Source organism: Silene latifolia, chromosome Y (genome assembly GCF_048544455.1).
Source record: "Silene latifolia isolate original U9 population chromosome Y, ASM4854445v1, whole genome shotgun sequence".
In the NCBI taxonomy this organism is placed as follows: Eukaryota; Viridiplantae; Streptophyta; class Magnoliopsida; order Caryophyllales; family Caryophyllaceae; genus Silene; species Silene latifolia.
This window is the reverse complement of record NC_133538.1, coordinates 303,995,793-304,017,554: the sequence shown is the minus strand read 5'-3', so window position 1 is coordinate 304,017,554 and position 21,762 is coordinate 303,995,793. Positions and strand designations below refer to the sequence as shown.

At 37.6% G+C, this 21,762-nt stretch overlaps 2 protein-coding genes across 2 annotated transcripts; both read right to left on the bottom strand.

The window, feature by feature from the left end:
* Positions 1-6,533: 6,533 nt before the first annotated feature.
* LOC141631070 (protein FAR-RED IMPAIRED RESPONSE 1-like) lies at positions 6,534-7,316 on the bottom strand. Its single transcript, XM_074443790.1, has one exon. The coding sequence runs from the start codon at positions 7,314-7,316 to the stop codon at positions 6,534-6,536; it is 783 nt and encodes a 260-aa protein (XP_074299891.1).
* A 5,507-nt stretch (positions 7,317-12,823) lies between these two features.
* On the bottom strand, positions 12,824-14,658 carry LOC141627998 (protein ASPARTIC PROTEASE IN GUARD CELL 1-like). The gene has a single exon (XM_074441194.1). The coding sequence runs from the start codon at positions 14,585-14,587 to the stop codon at positions 13,139-13,141; it is 1,449 nt and encodes a 482-aa protein (XP_074297295.1). The 5' UTR covers positions 14,588-14,658; the 3' UTR covers positions 12,824-13,138.
* Between the last annotated feature and the right edge of the window lie 7,104 nt (positions 14,659-21,762).

Here is a 21,762-nt window from a genome sequence, read left to right as displayed (position 1 = left end):
CCAATATATCATTACATATGTATAGGTACACGTATTTGGTTGTTGGGTACATTAATGATACGTGTGGTTACATTTTTCTTGAACAGAGGTAACAATGAAGAGATCCATATCAACCAAATTGGCAATAGAGGTATCTGGGACAAGCAACCAACAAGTGGCATCTGGCAAACAACACGCGGCATCTGGCATAGATACGAACCAGGCTGGTTGTTCCTCCAAAGATGCTTTCCCGGTTTTAAAAACTAGGATGAGTCCTAACTCCCTTATTCAGTTCATAAACAGCGGGCTTTCTGACATGCAAATTTCAGACATTCGAGAGATGGGTTTCGGTGGTTTATTATGCCTTAAGACTGACATGATTCCTGGACATCTAGCCCTCGGCTTGTGTCGTAGTTTGACCCATTTACGTCCTCTCTCTAAACAACCAACTCCTGTCCGAAATGAAGATGTCCATCTCAAAGACAGTCTGCCTTTGGGTCGAAGTTACGATTGAACAAGCGGGAAAATATGAGCGGACAAAGAGTTCATGAAGTCGCCAGGCCTGGAAGTCCCAATATCTTTGGTGTTGAAAAAATTCAGTTTTCCCATATATTGTCTAAGATGGCTGAGCAACGGGACGGCGGTGAACACTTCAAACGAAATTTCATTGTTTTCATAGTGTCTTCTTTCCTAATGGGGGTCAAGGGTAATGTGCCAAGCCTCAGAATTCTCAAGTGTCTTAGTGATGTCTCAATCATACCAACCCTAAAATGGTGCGACTTTACCCGGAACAACTTGATTGATAGTGTCAGACAATGGCGGACTGATAAGTTACGTGAAGCAAACGGGGGTCGTCCGAAAATGTTCAAAGGTCCTATAATGGTGCTGATATTCATCTACCTTGATCGGATGGTTTTCAAGACGAGAAAGGTTGCACGTGTGTTTCCAACATTATGCACGTGGACCAAGGAGGAGATTTCATTCCGTATATCACAAGAAAAGGGGCAGGCTCATTGGTTTGGTGCTGGTTTTATTGAAACCCGGTTGGAGAAGCATCCAGGATGTTTTGGGGAAGGGTATGTGGAACCCAACATACCAGCTGCCAATGTGCCTGAGCAAGATCATCCTGGTGTGACTAATGAACGATCGCGTATCAGTATTTGTATTGAGAACATGGCCCAGGCAGGAAAAGCTCTTGCTCGTGCATTTGAGAACTTTTCAGAAGCGATTAACGATAAAAAATTATAATGCCACAATCTGTGATTGTTGGGCGCTTTCTCAAATGACAGATTCTTTGTTGGGTTTCATTTAACACCACCAAAGAAAGTCGATGGAGATGTTGGGACTAACAAAGATCATAGTAAAGGCGATCGATGATGCGCGCACTTTGAAGCGTTCAATGTTGCATCCGTGCTTGCACAAAGGTCAAAAGTGTCCGTGAATTAGACGGTGCTCATGTGATGTGATACGGTGAATATGGCAGATACGAGAGTTCACGGTGCCCGGGTGACATCTACAACAGGGGGTGCGGGTGATGATCCGTGTTGGGATGACCCAACCTTCTTGGAAGCCCTTTTTGAGTTAAGTAATGCATTTAATAAGGACCCCGTTAATGAGCCTCTTCCAAAGAAACAACGAGTTGCCCCCGAGTATCCCACCTTCAACCTTTTTGAATCTCGGAAAAATCCAATTCAAATTTGCTACATACGATCGACCGAGCCAATTGTTAATTCCCCCATCAGCACCTACTTGATTCGATCCGTCCGATAATCTCTCTCTCTCCCCAAACAGAGGCCAAACCTCATAGCAAGAGGGACATAGTTGTTCCAACTGTTTTGAAATCGCCTTTTGTGGTAAGGAACATATCCATGCTCTCTGACTTGAGCCAAGCTGAGAAAGATGTTACCGAGTTAGTATTTCGGGATGGACTGGATGATAGGTATGTTTGCATATTTTTTATACATATTTATATATTTTTTTTTTAGCGTAACTATCACCTTAAAAATTGTATATATAGCACTAATCAATGCATCTACATATGTTCATATTTTCAGCGATGTATTGTTCAGAAATCAGCATTTTCAATTAAGACGATGTGATTTAAAGTCTTTGATCGTAAGCACAAAGATATCTGCAAATGTAATCAATACATGGGGTCATCTTTTAAACAAGAGAGAGGAGTTAAAAGCGGCCTCGTCCCCTTTGCGTCTTTACGCTTTTGTTACTCCCAATGTAAGGCACTCATTTGTAAATATTTATTTTTATTATTGACTTGAATTGGTATTGTCATATTATCCCCTTTATCGGCTTGTACTGTACTTTTTGGGTCTCACTGTTTCTCTCACATATTAATTGCAGGGAATTGTATGTGAAGATGGCACTGATTATGATCAATTGAAATTAGTGAGTCTCTCTCATTTATATTTTAATGTATAATTTTTGGCTGGTTGTTTTCACTAAGATAACCATATCTTTTTTTCAAACCCAGATGTTCTTTCCATTCACACTTCCTGAGCCGTTCCTTATCTGTGTCAACTTCATGACCCGAACGATTGAAGTTATCCACCCAAAGCGACCTAAAAGTATGATGTTCACTGGACCTGTCCGGACGGTGGTGAGTATTTGTTCCTACTGCCCTTTATACTTTCCAAACTTTCATTGTCGGTTTTCATTCCATCCATGTGTTTTGTGACGTTAGCCTGATGCATTTCTTGTAGAGGGATTTTATTCGGAATGTAATGACTACCAAATCGTCCAAATTTGGGAAAGTTCAATTTTTTAAATGTGAAGAATTTGTGCCCAAAATGCACATGATTGATGATGTGGATGATGACATTTACCTGATGTGTTACATGGAGACATATACAGGCTCCCGTCCAGCTCTCAAAACACAAGTCGTAAATGTAAGAAGTGTACTTTTATCTTCCCACACGCTACTCAATTCGGTAGATACATCAACCACACTGATAGTCATTTGCCTTTCCCCATGCAGACTAGGACAGCAGCTGCAGTTGACAAAGTCCTTTTTAGACAAAAGCTGAAGTATTGTTTTGCTATCCTCACATGCGCTCAGAATGAACTGTCGAACCAAGTGTTGATATCTGCAAGGCGTCTCAACATCAAAACTGGGTAAGCAGTCCTTTTTTTTCGTAAAAAAAATTTGAATTGTTAATGTTTTACCTTACACCAACTAAATATTTCTTTCCCATTTCTGTTAAAGAAAACAAGTCGTTGAAGAAGTCGGCTACACTGATTCGCACCTTTTGAATTATGTGTTCTCACCGTCAGATGGAGATGCAGCTAGAAAGTAATAATTTTCTTATACTATCATTTTTAAATTATCGAAATTATTCAATATCTTCTGTGGTAATTATTATCATCACATACTGACTACATTGTGTTTATTTCAGCGACGTCGTAGTTCAGAAAAACTTCGGGCAATTAACAAAAGAATGCATGTCCTCTTTGAGACCTCGGAAATGGGTTGCTGACATGGTACTCTTACTTTCTATGTAATAACTTGTCCTTTTCCATTTTATGCAGCGTCTAACAACATTCATGGTTCAAATGCAGGTAATTGACATGTTTGGGGTATATTCGACTATACACTCTCCAGATTTGTTGTATATTCCAACAACCGCACGTGTGAGTACCCCCTTCTTATTGGCTGCACCTCAATAATCAATTTATTGAATTTTTTTTTTCCTTACTTTTTTTGTAATAGTTATCTGTGTTGCTGTCCAATATAGCATCTTAATCCAGATCGAGACAAAACGCTTGGTCGCAACTACATTAAAACCTCCGCATACATGCCAATGGATGGGACGGGCGTAAAAGCTGTAAGTCCACTATTGTTTTTTTGGGCATGTAATATGTGATGTTAGGCTATCAAAACTGGTACGAGAAGACCGCTTTCCGTTCAGTAAACTTGTGTGTCTTATTATATTGTGTTACAGATTTTTATCCCCATCATCGAAAAGGAACACTGGTTTCTTTGTGTGTGTGATCTGGATATGAAGAAGAACTACATCCTTAACTCGTTACGTTCTAAGGATCCTCGGGCTGATTTGGAGATTGCTGCTGGAGTGGTACACACCTAGATTTTAACCTCTTTTTTTAGTAATTTCCTTTTATTTAAATATAAACCTTTTCAGATTAAATTTAGTTTCCTTGTTGTAGGTTAATAATGTTGTTCGTATTTTATGCCGTTCGAAAGAGTACAAAAACCTGGTAGGTGTTCCGCTAACTGAATTTGAGCATCAGAATGTTCCACAGCAGTCAAACTTGTAAGTTCATCTCTTTTATATCCTGGTGTCCGACGTTAACCACTCGGATTTTTAACTCGGGTCGTTTTTGTGGTATGCTTGCGAAGGCATGATTGCGGTCTTTATGTACTCAAGTGGTTGGAAGCTGGACGTGACAGATCTAAGTGGGAAGCTGCAAGTTATTACAAGGTTTATTCCGCTTTTACCTTTATTTTTTTTAAAAAAAAGAAAAAAATCTACCTTTGGCGTGTTTAATAATTGTTGGATTACATTTATAACACAAAAGTTGTTACACAGGCTATGGCTTCATATAGAAAGGTAGTTGCGGTCACCTTATTACGATGGCAAGAAAATCAACGAAAGGTATTATTTAATCTTTTTGTTTTCCCCATGATCATTTTTCTTCCGTCTATAGACTTATGTTTCTGCCTATATGTCGGATATGTAGATTTTTAGGTATTAACAGCTATACGATGCTATTTTTTCTTCTGTCCATATACTCATGTTGCCGTCTCACCTTTTGCTATGTAGAACTTTTGAGTGAGGTGATCCCTGGAATGCAGAAGCGTGGTTCTAATCAATCAAGGAATGTGTTATAGTGCAAAGCTTTTAGGACTAACATTTATGAAACCGTAGTGTGTAACCAAAATATGTTTTGCTCCATCTATTTTGGTTAGGGGTGTAATGAAAATTGTAATCCGAACTTGTTCAAGAGCTGTGTAAAGTGGACTGACATTTTATGTCAATTGTCTAGATATCATTTTATGGCAATGCGTAATTCTGGCACTACGGTGTCTTAGTTGTCGGTTTTGTTTTAAATACTGTAGGAGATATAAAAGGCGCAACTCTGGCCTTGGTTCATTGTTCAACGTTGACTTAAAACTGTCAGGCAGGAATTACGTGCATAGTTACGCCATCTAACAACGGAGACACATCAATTATATTTCCAGATACATCAAAATCACTTTTACACTCAAGTACAATATTTTCTCAAAATAATATCTGGCTGTTCATTGGTAAAAAGTTTTCACAATTACAATGTCACCACCAAATTGTTATAAGATCCCAAAAATGTTGAGACGGTCGAATTCTCCACGTCTTCGAAAATTAGTATTACTACCGTACATGTCTTCAACCATGGTCTGACGTGGGCAATTTACATAAATTTTTTTTTCGAATACGTGGTGAAATCAACCGATGTTATTTTCATGAAAGCACGCCATCTTAATACATTATACACATCAATTATATTTCAAGATACGTAAATCAAACATTGGAAAACATTAGTATTTTATTGACTAAATACGAGTCGGTGTTACACCTTTTAATTAAGATATGGTTTGGGCCGTTTCTGTGTTCATAAATCTACGACGGTTGATTTCACCACGTATACGAGAATTAATATTACTACCGTACATGTCTTCAACCATGGTCTTACAGGGCAATTTACATAATTATCTTTTTTTTTTGATGATATTTTCATAAAAGTACGCCATCTTAAATCTGACATGCATCAATTATATATCAAGATACGTAAAACAAACATTGACAATCATTATTATTGTATTGTCAAAAAATACGAGTCGGAGTTACATCTTAAAAATAAAATACGGTTTGAGCCGTTCCAAAATTACAGTGTTCATAAATCTGTGACAAAAGATGTTTGATCCATATAAAATTTTTATAGTTACACCAGTTGACTTACGTAAATTCACGAAAAAAAAAGGCGTAACTATGGTATTTCACTGTGTGTACATTCCTTCCTCTTGATTACTTTAATCTTTATATTTCTTCTTTTTTTGACTGCAATATCTGTCTGTTCTCCTTTCAATCTCTCAAACCTGCATCAAAGCCTTACAAATTTAAAGCTAAAATTGTAATCATATTCAGAGATAGAATTGTATGTTCCCAACTTGTTTACCAAAATTAGTATTTTACCTGATCAGAACTTAATACTTTTCATGCTTTCCCGGGGCAATTCCGACTATCATGGAATCCCAATTCACCACAAGCATTACATTTTCTCGGCGCTTTCTTATGTTCTTGCACAGCTTTATCCTTTTGGGATACCAAATCGTTTTCAGCACCCTTAGTCTTTGATTGTATAGGATTTAAAACCGTAACTTCAGTCGGTATCTTTGTACCTAACAACATTTCAAGCTCTTTATTTTTGTTTCTGGACTTTTCACCCGTGACACCACTACTACATTCAGACGGGCTACTTTCTAAGATCATCTTGTCCTTGAAACTCTTAAGTAGGTCCATTAACTCATCGATACACTCCGGCTTCTATTCTGCTATTGTCACACAGGAGAATAATTCAGACCATAGGCTGCCAAGCTTGATTTTCTGAACCTCTAAAGCACTGCAATCTTCATTCAAAGTCTCGGGCAAATTACCACAAAGTGGCTGATATAGAGCCAATTTGCTCCATCTACTTAGCAAAAAATGGTTGGGAATTTTTTCAAATCCTTGTTCCTTCAACACATAGAGAGCATGTCGGCACATGAGACCATGCCTCTCAAATTTCTTGCATGAGCAGCTTAACTTCACTCCATCAGGAATAAATCCAACATAATATACCTTATTTCTCTCACGATCATGGATGGGAATGTTGTCGGACGTATTACCCCCTAAAACCTTAACCCCACAAGTAAAACAGGCAGCGTTCCACTCGACCTGAAATTCAGAAAATATGACCGGAGTGTAAAACACAGAAGCGTGCTTCTCCAAAGGATGAGGTGTTTCTAGACTAGGGAAAGAGTTTTTTGAATCGGCAATTAATTTGGACTGTTTCCACCTTTGAGCGTCCATAGCACTTTCAAATCTCATAAGAAACTCCACCAAAGTTAAGTTTGGATTCATGAAATTTCCGAAAAAGCTATTTTCAGACTCAGATCTAGATGTGGTCCTCATTAGTCCACCTAAAAACAGATTTCTGAAATACGCCGGGATCCAGGAAGCTCTCATGTCAAACATCGAAGACAGCCATTCATGTTCGGTTAGCCCGTATGAAGATATAACTGAACACCACCGTTCCTCAAACTCGCCGGCAAATGTCTTCTCGCCCATACACACGCACATAGATCTTTCATGAAATTCGTTTCCTATAAAGTGTAGAGCCGATCTTATCGTGGTAGTTTCTTCATAATGTGCCACATACAATACCTATGATGAGTTTTGTCCTTGAATACTTTTTTAACCCCCTGCCTTTATGCCGGCATCTTGGTCGCAATGATGCACCTAGGGTACTTCCCACCCAAAGCGGTCGAAAAGAAATCGAAAAGCCATGCAAAACCGTCATCAGACTCATTTCTTAGAAGCCCCCCTGCAAACGTCACACATTTTTTGTGATTGTCAACCCCCGTAAAAGGAGCAAATATCATCTTATATGTGTTCATGTTGAAGGTTGTGTCGAACGATGTCATGTCACCAAACAGACTGTAATTTTTGATTGATATAGGGTCAGCCCAAATAACTCTAGAAAGACGTCCTTTCTCGTCAACGTCAAAATCAAAGTAGAAAGAGGGACACATGGCTTTCTTATGCATGAAATTTTCGATCATCATTTGAGCATCGTATCCCTTTATAAATTGTTTCACATCCCTCCAAAAATTCTTGAAATCTTCTAGTGATGCTCCCACATTTCTGTATCCCTTTACATATTCCTTAAACATTCTGAAACTTTGTACGGGACCTTTATTAACCTTTGAATTCTCTACAATCATAGTCTTGTGTACCAGCGTTAGTTCCCTTGACTCCGGCAAATGTACTATTGTGTTTGGGGTAGTCAGAAGGTGTGTGTGACCTTCGTGAAAGTCGACAATAACATATTTCCCTTTCAATCCTCTTGAAAAAAATCTTTGCATTACACAAAATTCTAGTCCTCTGCCTTTTTTTCACCTTTCCTCTAGGTTTACTCTCACCTGCCTTACTACACACACAGTATTTAGTCATCACCACCCCACCTACCATTCTTTGGGTCGACTTCCTCATTTTGAACCCAGCATTGGCAGCATAAGTTTTGTAGAATTGCATTCCCTCATCCAGATTTTCGAAAATCGTTCCCACGGTAGGCTTCAAATGTGGTGCACAAACAGGTATTCTTTCTTTGGAGTTGTGAGGGATTTCTGGTAAGTCTGCAAATATCAGATAGCATATGTTATATTAGTACATGAATCAGCGGAAACCTTAACAACTGAAAACACGAACAAATTTTCTAAACCAGTGAACCTATTTGTTTATCTAGTAATCATATCAGACTTTATGTTGCATTATATTGAAAACTTAGCAGATAATCAACTCATGAAGTTAAGACAAACTAACCGAACACAATTAAGACACCCAAAACTTGAATTTTATGTGAACTTTCAACAAGATAGTGCATTTCTATATTCCCCATTGAAATTGCTACTCAACCATGTTAGAATTGTGTGTTGCTCATTCAGTTCAGAAACAGCTAAAGAACTATTCTTTCTGTCCATTTCAGTAACTCTCTGCGGAATTAACTCATAAAATTTGGAAAACCCAAAAAGCATAATGATGAATGCATGCATCCAGTGGTGTAACTAAGAGGGATTAACAGTTACGCAATCTGAAATCAGAGACGCATCAATTATATTACCAGGTACGCATATCAAATCTTGTTATCCATTAGGTTTCCAGAATGACCCTAAAGGTAACCTTGTTATCATATACAATAGTAGTTCTTACTCATTAACATCTATTTGATACCCATGTACATCTTTTTCAGTCTTGAACAAACACTATCCAGAAGTCACTATCAGATACGCAATCTGACACCGGAAACACATCAATTATACTTCTAGATACGACAATCAAAACTCAGAAGCAGTAGGACTAGTTCGACACACACAAGCAGAAAACAGTAAACACCATGTATCATCTGACTAATGTAGCAAACATTCACACCAATTACTACACTAGATACAACAACTAACATCAATAATAATAATACACCCTAAAACAGCCTTGAATAATTAAAACCCTAAAAATAGACATACCTATACCCAATTCTGAAGGTATCTGTCCCAATTCGGAAGATACATGCCCGAGTTCATTGTTATCAGCTGGAACAATTGAATTAGTAGGATCAACCAAGACATCGCATTCTTCGATTTCCATCAAAACCCTAAAAATCGACACAACAAAATTACAAATTGACCTATAAATTCATCAAATATGTGATAACAATAAATAGATTCAGCGATACTTACATCAATTCGTGAAATATGTTGGTCAATTGAATAAATTTTCGTTGAATTTCTGGCTGAATTGATGGATAATCGCAATTTTTTTTTGTGTGTGCGTTTTTTTTTTTTTTTTTTTTTTTTTTTTTTTTTTTGTGTCAAATTCTGATTTTGGCGGAAAAAGTCAGAGGAAGTATGTCTTGACAGAAAGAATCAGCCGTACGATTTCAGTGAATCCATTTGTTGTAGTTCGTTCTCACCGTTTGCACCGAGTGTTCGTTCTCACCTGATCCCACCTCTATATATATATATATATATATATATATATATATAGAGGTAAGATCTAATGAGTCCCTTACCTCATTTAAGTCCATAAGTCCCTCTAAGGGCCATTGGATGGACTAAATGGAAGGTTGAGATGAATTTGATTAAAGGCCATTAAAAAGAAAAGGAAAAAAATGTGGATGGTTGGATTGAGATGGATGGTTGAGATTGAAAATTACCAAAAAAAATTACCACTAATCAAATTTCTACACACTAATTAATTTTTCTTTCTCTCTCTAGCCCCTAATTAATCAGTTTTGAGTTTTAGATTTCAGAAGTGTAAATGTAATGTTGTATGAGTTTTACAAGTGTAAATGTGACGGAAATATAATTTTAACATTTTATAAGTGTAAATGTGATGTTTTACAAGTGTAAATGTAACATTTTAAAAGTGTAAATTTAATTTTTTGTGACGGAAATTTTGAATTTATATAATTTTAACATTTTACAAGTGTAAATGTGATGTTTTACGAGTGTAAATGTAACATTTTAAGAGTGTAAATTTAATTTTTTGTGACGGAAATTTTGAATTTATATAATTTTAACATTTTACAAGTGTAAATGTGATGTTTTACGAGTGTAAATGTAACATTTTAAGAGTGTAAATTTAATTTTTTGTGACGGAAATTTTGAATTTATATAATTTTAACGTTTTACAAGTGTAAATGTGATGTTTTACGAGTGTAAATGTAACATTTTAAGAGTGTAAAATTTGATTTTTTGTGACGGAAATTTTGAAATTATATAATTTTAACATTTTACAAGTGTAAATGTGAGGTTTTACGAGTGTAAATGTAACATTTTAAGAGTGTAAATTTGTTTTTTTGTGACGGAAAATTTTGAATTTATATAATTTTAACATTTTCCAAGTGTAAATGTGAGGTTTTACGAGTGTAAATGTAACATTTTAAGAGTGTAAATTGGTTTTTTTGTGACGGAAATTTTGAATTTATATAATTTTAACATTTTACAAGTGTAAATGTGATATTTTACGAGTGTAAATGTAACATTTTAAGAGTGTAAATTTGTTTTTTTGTGACGGAAATTTTGAACTTATATAATTTTAACATTTTACAAGTGTAAATGTGAGGTTTTACGAGTGTAAATGTAGTACTTTAAGTGTAAATTTGAAGGTTTAAGAGTGTAAATTTGGTCCTTTGAGTGTGACTTTGGCACTTTGGTCCTTTTACGATTAAAACTTTAGTCCGACTCCCAACAAACACCACCAACGCCGTCCGCCACCACCAACTCATATCCACGAAAATAAGAGTCCAAATATATATAAATTTAACGAGTGTAAATGTTCAGATATACGAGTGTAAATGTAAAGAAATATGAGTGTAAATGTTAAGAAATATGAGTGTAAATGTACACAAATACAAGTGTAAATGTTAAGATTTATGAGTGTAAATGTAAAGAAATATGAGTGTAAATGTTAAAAAATATGAGTGTAAATCTGAAAAATGCGTGTAAATGTAAAGAAATACGAGTGTAAATTTAAAGAAATACGAGTGTAAATGTGACGAGATACAAGTGTAAATTTAAGAGAAATACGAGTGTAGATGCGAGGAGATACAAGTGTAAATTTAAATAAAAACGAGTGTAAATGTGAGGAAATACAAGTGTAAATCTAAAGAATTAGGAGTGTAAATCTGACAAAAATGTATAGAATACGAATGTAAATCTGAAAATAAATATATTTATTAGATCTAATAATAAAAAACATGACAATATGATTATTTTTCAATAATCTACTATATATTTTTTTAGATCTAAGAATAAAATGTGGTAGTTGTCTTTAAACACAAATAAGAAAAAAAAAAAAAACACAAAAACATAAAAAAAAAAAAGGGAACGAGAAAGAGAGGAAAAAAACACACACAATACATTTTAAAAAGAAAAATACAACTTACAAAAACAAAACAACACAAACACAACTCAACAGTCAACACAACTCTAAAATCAAAAAAAAAAAAAAAAAAAAAAAGGAAAACGAGAATGAGAGAAAGAGAGAAAGAGAGAAAAGTTGTGGTGGTGGAGGGCGATGATGGCGGCCGCGGCAAGAAGCGAAGTGAAGAAGGAGAGGGGAGGGAGGAGGAGAAGGCGCGGAGGAGGGGAGGAAAGGGTTTTTAGATTTGTTTTTTTCGATCTAGTGATTGTGGTGGTCGGTTTCATCGTGGTGGCGGTGGTGGTGTACGTGGGGGTGCGGTGGTGAGATTGGTGGTGGAAGGTGAGAATGAGAGCCGCCGTTTTGAGTGCGGTGGTCAGAGAAAGAGGAAAAGCAAACGCCGTTTTGAGTGCGGTGGTCGAGAATGAGAGCCGCCGTTTTTTTTGTATTTGGTGGTGGTGGTTGTCGAGGGTCGTGGGTGTGACGGGCGGGGTGAGTGAAGGAGGTTTTTGTGAGTGATGTGTGGTGGTCGTGGGTTTGGGCGTGGTGTGTGTGTCGGTGTGGGTGGTGGCGTTTTTGGTCGGGTCGTGTGAGTGGTGGTGACGGGTGTGCGGGGAGTGGTGGTGACAGGTGTGGGTAGATGGTGGGAGTGGTGGTGACGGGTGTGTGGGTGTATGGTGGTGTGTGAGTGGCCAGCAGGAGAGGTGCGTGGTGGTGGTGGTGGTGGTGGGGCTGTGTGGTGGGTAGGTGGCGGTGGAGGTGGTCGTGGGGTCGGGTAGGTGAGGAAGAGGGGGAAAATTTTTTTGAATTTTGTTGGATTTTTGAGAGGATTTGAGTTTTTTTGGTTTTTAGAGAGATAAGGGGGAGGATAATTGTGAGATGAGAGAGAAGTGGGTGGAAAAAGAAGAGTTTTATAGTGCAATTAGGGTTTGATTAGTGATGGTAGAGAGGGAAAGGGATTAATTAGTATCAATCCCCTTATTTTAGCCTTAATCCCCTACTTTTTCCCTTCAATCTCAACCTCTCATCTCATCTTTTCAATGGCCCTCAAGAGGACTTAGGGACTCAAAGGTTGGAGGTGGACTCACTTGATCTCTTCTCTATATATATATATATATATATATATATATATATTTTGATTGATTGATTGATTGATATTGATTGATTATTATTATTATTAAGGTTGGACGATAATGGGTAGAAATTAAAAATTAGGTTCCATTTACATGGCTTTTCTTACGGCGTAAAAGCTAATATGAGCTCAAGATGGGATCAACTGAAAACCGGTGGGTATTTTGGAGGCCAAGTCTCTGGGCTCGGCTCAGAGCTCGTCATGTGGTTTCTGTGTACATATTTGCAGATTTCAATTAATGATTTTGCCTACTATCATCAAATTCATGTATAACATTATCTACTAAAACAAATTATTCTTCTTCTCACAGTTTTCTTTAACGTTTGGTTCAGGCCACGTACTAACATGCTTCAGCTTGGAAGGTAACAAGAGACTTGACAAGATCAAACCCAACCCGTATCCCTTGCTGCTGCACATTCCCTAAAATGGACATAGATGATGTTGTTGGAGCAAATGCAAAGCAGAATGTCCCGTCTCCATCCACCGGAATCACATAATTTCTTGCCGGTAATACCAAGCTCTGTGTTCCCCCAAAGAGAAGCTCTACCGCTGGAAACTCAACACTATCCAGTCCCCTCAGGTCAAAACAGGTGTCAAAAATCGCCACGTCATCCGCTGTTGGTAGATGACTTGTCCCCTGCCTAAATTCATCCCTTAGCAACTCGTACACCCTCGACTCAAGTCGTGTCACAGCCGTCCCAGAGTCTATGATCATTCCGCCACTCCCCTGGCGATCTATTTGGAATGATGTTGCCGGGATCTCTAATACATTCCCCCCTACGGTAAATCCCGTCAGCCCTAGGTAGTAAAATGTGTCAAGCATATGATTCCTAACCAATGGTGCGGTAACGGAAGTAATATTGCTATTAGTTTGAGTTGTTTCTGAGTTGGTGTTGGTATTGACCAACTCGAGGGTAGAGGCCGCGGTCGAGTCTCGATCGACTAAGCAATACGAGAAAAAGGACGCGTTAATTTGGGAAGGTAGTGACAATGGCCCACCACCAAGGCCAAGCAAACCCCCGGCTCCAGCAAAATAACCATCATTATTATGTCCACAACCTACGGCTAGGTTATTTATCGATCTACCCCCGTCAAACGTTATTGTTTCAGTGACAAAGTTGCCACTCGTATATGAACCGTCCCCATATGACACCTCATATAGGCATTGCCCTAGACGACAATCAGAGACGTCTAGGGCGTCACATGTCGATGAATTGCATGGAATGGATTTGAATGTGGAGGATCGTTTCGGGTCAAATATTGGGTTGGATTGTGTGTAGCAATGTGAACATGGCTCACACTGTACCCAACTAATGTCACTTCCTGTGTCTATAATTACGTAGACGTCACGCAAGGGTTGACCGACACCTATCCGGGTGAAGTACTCCCCACCTCCTTGGCTTGTTCCGGAGATGATTGGGGCGCCTAGGTCGGATTTTATTGTCAGGTCGAGTCGAGTTTGAATCGAGCTGACTCGTCTCGAGTCACGAGTTAGTTGATTTAAGAGTAGGGATTTATGGTCTTTGTGGGTGTGATTGTTTGGTAAAAGAGATTGACGAGTGTGGAGTTTTAAAGTAAGGGGCCGATTTGGTAATTGGATGCTAATGGATGTTTGCATTTTTGGTGAAATTTGTTTAAGATAATTGGGAGTAGTTGTTACATTTAGGATTTGTGTTTTGGAGGTTGGAAATAACATTATTCGAGAAGAAACCAAGGGAAGCTTTAGAAGACAAGGGAATATTGCAAGAAATATGTATGGAAAGACTAGATAATTGATCTTGCTTTCCATTGGAAAGAGTCCTTTATGTTAATGATAGAATAAAAGAAAATGAGATAGGATTTAAAACAAATGGTTTGCTAATTGGTCTATTGAAATGTATGTAGTTATTTTAATAATGAAACTTAAAAATTCGACGAACTTTAAGTGAGTGTATGAAAAGGTATATAGGTTGTAAGTTGTTCAAATGAAGTAGGCAAAATGTTTTCGGTCGTCGGTAATCTTTCGACATGTTCTCTACTTGAAAGAGCATATGATATTAGTATATATAAAATGTTTTCTTTACATAGAAGAACATATATTAGTAGTATTCATGAAATATATGTGATGTCTTCACTCCTTCCAAATCTTGAATGTTGTTAGAGAGGGCTGAGAAAAAAATCCGATACAAATTTATTATCGAAATCCGAATTAAAAAATCCGAATATTTGAATATTATTTAAATTGGATATCTGATCCGATTTTTTCCCATTAAACTGGATCGGATGTGGATTGAGAAATTTTTAAAACCGAATATCCAAATCCGATCGAATTTTTTTTAAAAAAAAAAGAAAAAAAAAAGGAAGAACATCAAAACAAACCACCAGACGCATTATGCAATAATAATAATAATAATAATAATAATAATAATAATAATAATAATAATAATAATAATAATAATACAAGGTAATAGGCACAATTACACAAACTAACAAATCTAAACCCTATCTCTCATCTCACCTTTCTAATCTATTATCGTATCTTTCATTCTCATATCGCCATTTCTTAGCTCATTATTCATCACTTCATGAGGTAATTTTTTCTCTTATTTTATAATTTTTATTTGATATATTTTCAGTTGATTTTATAATTTTTTCCCCAAAAAATTAAGTTGATTTTCAGTCGAGATGATTTCATTTGTTAATAATATTATGTTTTTTTAATTCTAAATTTAAGATATTGCAAATTAGTGTTATCATATAAATTTTGCGGTTTCAAAACTTGTAAATTATAGCAGGAATGGACTGAATTATCTTGATGAGACTCACGAAACTAGGTTGAGGCGGACCCTATTTTGCATTAAAAAGGGGATCGGATCCGGTTTCCGAAATCTGGATATCCAGATTTTCCGATTCCGGATTTCTGGATATCCGAATTATTTGAACCGGATCTGGATCCCTAAAATTCATAATTTTAAAACTGGATATCTGATTCGGTTTTGAAAGCTGGATCAGATATCCGATGTTGCTCAGCCCTATTAATTTTTTTTTTTTGGATAGAAGGAACTTGCATTAAAAGACACTACTACAATTTAAGGCTACGAGAACGCCACTTAGAGAACAGTTGGTAACGGAACTGTTCTCTTTCTTTTTTTTTTTTTTTTATGTTAGGCGGGCAATTATGAATTCTAAATAGAACGATTATTGGGTCGAACCATTCTTGTAGATAAACAAAGAGAACGGGTTAGTTTGACCAACCGTTTTCATTGAAACTAGAACTTTCATACACACCGCTTCATACTCTGCACTGTTCTCCTTCATATGTCAAAGAGAACGGCTCCGTTCCCAACCGTTCTCCTTCTTAAATCCCTAATTAATTTAATCAAATGAAAACTTGGCGTTTACACTTCTACGTACTGCACCCTAATTGTTTCCTTCTTGTCAGTGCTTGCTCGTACTCCGGGCACCGAGTTCGATTCTCTAGGCTTCCTTTCCCCTTTCTCTATCCTCAAAGGTCTAATGTTTTCTCTCATTTCTCAATTTATTTATGTTTTTAATCATGGCTTTTTTTCAATTTAATGTTTTACGGATTGGGTATTTGTCCATTTTTTATATAATTTAGGTTTAACTATGTTGGATTGTTTTTAACGTTCTCGTATGAGACTCATCATATTGTTACAAATTGATTCGTATATAATGGGTAGTTGTGAGTCTTGTGACTGTATGGGATAGTGGCCAAATGAGTGATGTATAATAATACAGAAATACTATCTTACAACCAGTTGTATATTAGCATTGTACAACCGCCTCAATGTTGTTGAGTTCTTTACACAAAGTTGTCGAGCTATTTTATAAGTTATTGAGCTAATTTAAAAAGTTATTGAGTTTAATAATTATTCCTCTTAAGCTCAATAACTTTGTATTGTAACTCGACAATTTTGTTAGTAAAGCTCGACAACTTTATAACAAAACTCGACAACATTGAAAAGGTTGTACATAAACTACATACAACCAGTTGTATAATCTACTAATTGATAATAATATAGTGTGAGACCGTCTCGCAGGAGATTTAACTGTGTAGGTATGATTTACCCCATTTTACGAATTGGGTTATTTCCACTGTAATGTTTGATTTACCTTCTATATCAAGTTGGTATTTGTCTTTTTGTTTTGAAAGAATTAACATTTTAAGTCATATATGAACTTTGTAGTGATGATTCACCCATTTTACGAAATAGGAATTTTCCATTGTTGAGAAAATTGTTCCTGAATCCTGATGTTGGGTGTAACTGTGGATAATAAGGTGATAGGGTATTATACTACTCCCTTCACCACATTCATTTGCTTACCTTCCTCACAAAGAATTAAACAGGTAAACAATTGATTGAGACGGAGGAAGAATAAACTATAATGGATTGTTTTTCATTTTTGGTTGAGTCAATATTTCCTATTCTTTGGGTATGGAAATTGGGTTATGATGGAATAGAGAAGATTACATAACTATTTTACTTTGTTTTTTATATCATGAAGTACCAATTGGCTGATAAATCTGTTATTAAAGCCCAGAGAAGGTTGCATACCGAAGCCTTTTTGAGGCAATGTGGTAGTGGTGTTGGCTTGTTGCTGCATTATGTCAATTAGTTATTCAGGAAAAAAATTCTCTTCTATTATCTGTGAATTTGCACGGTTTATATATTGTGTGCTTTTGTTGAGACTAAATTTTGGTTTGCATTTGTCTTAAATTGGGTACCTTGTAGTAAGTGATACAATGTGTTGACATAAATAATTTTTGAGTTGCTGTTTTGCAGAATTGGGGGAAATCAAGATTAATGCGCTTAAGGTTTTATTCTCTTGCTCAATAATTTTCCATTGTCATAAAAAATTAGATAGTTTATATAACTGAAATGTGCAAAAAAAAAGAAAACAAAGAAAAGCAGGGCTGGATGCTTGATGCTTGATGGTTTCCTCATCTAATCTGCGGATTTTCTCAACTACAATCACCTCTGCTGGCATTATGTGTTTCAATTGCGACAAATGATGCACTGTCAAACTCCTGCATAAATCAAGTTTTAGACAAATCACCTTGTTCTGAAATTTTTTTAGTATAGTGGTTTTTATGAACTATTTGAACAATTTTAGTTGAAATTGCTAGAGCTATGACATGTACGGACTGTGGCAGGGGTCGAAAACTGATATTTGCAGCTTATCACGAAAGGTATACATAAAGCTTCCTATTTTCAAACTTCTATTTATTTATTCCTGGCTATTTACGTGAAATTTTCTCATTGTCCTCTTTTTTTAATCAAAGTGATCATTGGATGTTGGCTGCAATTAATCCATCTGAAAGTATTGTGTATTGGTGTGATCCTGCTGGGTATACGGAGCCTCGAAAGTTTATCATGGAAATAATTAAAAGGTAAATAATGTATATTACATGTTAGTGCGTGATTTGAATTATGTTTGACATGACGACTTATTTTAGTTAAATCAAAAACAGAGCCTTCGAGAAAAGAAACTCTATCGATCCACTAGCAGGGCTCGAAGCAAAACCAGTTACTTGGAGAATAATTAAGGTATATCTTTTATATTGTCACCTGATAGACTACTTAGACTATAGTTGAATCATGTTAAATTTGTTGGATTTTGGTCTGTTGGTGCGTGCATCATCTGAATGTGCCGCATATTGAGCACTTACGGAATCTGTGATTCCTAAATCTCACCCCTATTTTTAGTCTTAGGGTTGCTAGGCTAATTGCCACTATGAGGTACTTCCTGCTTTAGCCTTTCTCGCTCGGCACCTGATCAGTTTGTGTAGCTTTTGGTCTGTTGGTGCATCATGTGAATGTGCATCATCTGATTTGTTGATGTAGCATTTAGTTTTGCATTCTCGTCACTTTTTGCATCAGGCTTTATTTTGGCCTGTTTTCATCGATTTTTGCATCAGTCGGGAATAATTTTGGCTCACAAATTGTCAAGACTTTTTTTGGGTGATCAAGATTTGCATTCTCGTTAGTTTTGTGCAAAGACTGTTTTTTAGCCCGATCGTTTTGCATTCTCGTCGTTTTGCATCGAGCTTTATTTTGGCCTGTTTTTGGTCGGAGTAGATATAACATATGTATATGGGTTTGGTTTTTGTTTTAGTGTCCTCGCCAGCCTAATGGGAGCGTATTATGCGGGTATTATATTTGTCGATATATGTTGGAGCTAATCAAAGGAAGATCTATTAATATTACCTAAAATGTATGTATTTTTTTTCTTCATTTCAATTAGTTTCATTGCTTTGTTTATTATAATCTCCATCTTATTAATTGCTTTACTTTACACGTCATATATATAGTGTATTAACTAAATTTTTGGATGTCCTATATATATAGTTCATGCTTAACGCCCCAAAGACATATACCGTTGAGCAAATCGACGAGGTGCGGAATATTTGGGCTGAATTCACACTCAATTTTAAGCCGAAAAGTAATGGTGGATGAACCCGATTACAATTTATTGATGTTCAATTATTTTTGCACTTACATGCTACTAAGTAATAACGATTTAAGGATTTTTATTTATATTTTGCAAGTATGAAAGTACGTTTGTAGCCTATGCGCTATTATAAACATTAAACGATGTATATTTTTTCAAGGATTTGTCCTTGTTAATTCTAATAAAATTGTTGCGTAAAATATGCTGGAGTTTCTGAATTTTAATGCAGGTTTAATTCTTATATGAGCTATATATACGATTTAATCGTGTAGGAATTACGATGAAAAAGGAAATATATATAAAAAAAAAACACTTTTCAAAAAGAACGGTTAATTGTTAAACCTGTTCTATTTGAAATGGTACAACAATGGCGCCAAATGGTATATCAAAAAGCACGCCTTAACAAACAGGACGGTTCCCATTAGCAACCGTGCTATTTGAAATAACAACGAGCACGGGTTGACCATTTACCAACCGTTCTCATATGTCAAAGAGAACGCTTGGCCACAGGCCGGTTGAAAGACGCATTTAGAACGGTCCTTGACCGTTCTCCTTAATGGTTATTGTAGTAGTGAGAAAATAAAAAATTTAGAGTACATCAAGGGGGCGGATCTGGGGAAAGAGGCGCGGAGACCAAAACAGAGTCGCTAGTACAAAGATCAACAACAAAGGAGGGGGCAAGAGCCCACTCAAAACAACCTAAGAAGGAACTAGTATCATGGACGAAATGACGAGCAATAGCATCCGCCACACGGTTAGCAGTCCTCTTCTCAAAAACCAGCTTCAAATGGGGTGAGTCCTGCAAGAGGGCCCTACACTCAAAGATGATGATAGTATAAGGACCACAAGGGGCAATAGACTGCAAGATAGAGTTGACGGCATCCAGACAATCAGAGGAAATAAAGACATTGTTCACAAGGACACTAGAACGTAAAAGCCCATCACGGATGGCAAGGACCTCACACAGGAAAGGGTCGCTCCCAGGGAAGCGAAGTGACCAACCTAAAACCCAAGACCCAAAACAGTCTCTAATGACACACCCCGGACTGGCTAAACAAGAAGAGGGGGAAAGAGCCGCATCAACGTTGGCTTTGAGCCAACCCATCGGCGGAAGGGCCCAGTTAACAGGAAAGCTAAAGGCATCAAGGGGGGCGGTATCGGTGTAGGGGGCAGTGAGGGTGAGGTCATTGGCTCGGGTCTAGGTAAAGGCTTGGGAGTAGATGAAGGCGCGGAAAGAGGGAGGAGGACGGGGGTTAGGAGTGGAGAAAATCAAATCACAGCGCCTTAGCCAAAGGCGCCAGATGGCAAAGGCGAAGAGGGTGTTCCAGCTAAGAGAAGGGGAATTACAGTTGTCAAAGATCCAGAAATGAAGACCAAGAGAGAAGAAAGAGTTGGGGACATTAAGGGAGGCCCAAAAATCAGAGGTAAAGCTGCAATCACGGAGGACATGGAGGGAGGTCTCAGGGAAGGAGGAGCTGTGACAGACAGACCAAGACGGGCTAGGAACGATGTTTCAGGCAAAGAGGGAGACCTTGTGCGGTAGCTTGTTCCACCACACGAGCCAAAGAAAGAATTTAATCCTAGGTTGAGTATGAAGATCCCACAACCAGGACAAGTCAGAGGGAAGGGAGGAGATGGGTGGCGAGAGGGTGGCGGGGGGTCCCGAGAAATAGTGATAAGTGTCACCAACAGAGAACTTGCCTTTGGGGGCAAGGGAGGTGGAGAGGATGTCACATCTGGGAGAGGAGGGAATAGGGAGAGAGAGGATGACCTGGGTGATATGGTCAGGAAGATCAAAATCAAGGGAGTCAAAAGACCACGTACCACTAGAGATAACGGTGCTAAGTCTCGCGGTAGAGGAGGAAAGGCTAAGTGGGCCAGAGATGGCGGCCCGGAGAGGCCCCAGGCTGGTCCAGGGATCGTCCCACAACCGGATAGTGGAACCATCACTAATAGACCAAGTGAGGTGGTTTTTGAGGAAACTCCACCCAATTCCCACATTTTTCCAAATATGGGAGCCATAGGAGAAAGAGCGAGGACGGGAGGTGAGGTATTTGCTATGTAAGGCTTTGGTGGCAACAGAGGACTTGTCAAGGAGGACTTTCCAGCTCAACTTAGCAGAAAGAGAATCATTGTGCGGCTTGGCAGCCCTAATACCCAGTCCACCCAGAGAGAGGGGAAAGGTAACAAGGTCCTAGTTGGCAAGATGAAGTTTCTTAGAAGAGTGGCTAGACCAAAGGAAGCTTCTGATGATTTTATCAATGTCATTGAGAATGGAGGAGGGGAGACGAATGCACTGCATAGTGTGGCTGGGGATAGCATTGAGGGTGGATTTGATGAGATAGATTCTCCCAGCCTTAGAGAGGAAGCGGGATTTCCAATTAGCAAGTTTGCTTTGGATGTTGTCAATGATAAAGTGGAGATCGACTCTCCTAGGTTTTTTACCATGGAGAGGATAGCCAAGGTAAGTGCCAAGGTTTTTGGTTTTCTTAATACCTAAGGCTTCCTCAA

What these genes read in the sequence shown, in the direction of transcription:
- LOC141627998 (XM_074441194.1), bottom strand. Translation starts at nt 14,587, where the DNA reads ATGGAAAGCAAGATCAATTATCTAGTCTTTCCATACATATTTCTTGCA.
- LOC141631070 (XM_074443790.1), bottom strand. Translation starts at nt 7,316, where the DNA reads ATGGGCGAGAAGACATTTGCCGGCGAGTTTGAGGAACGGTGGTGTTCA.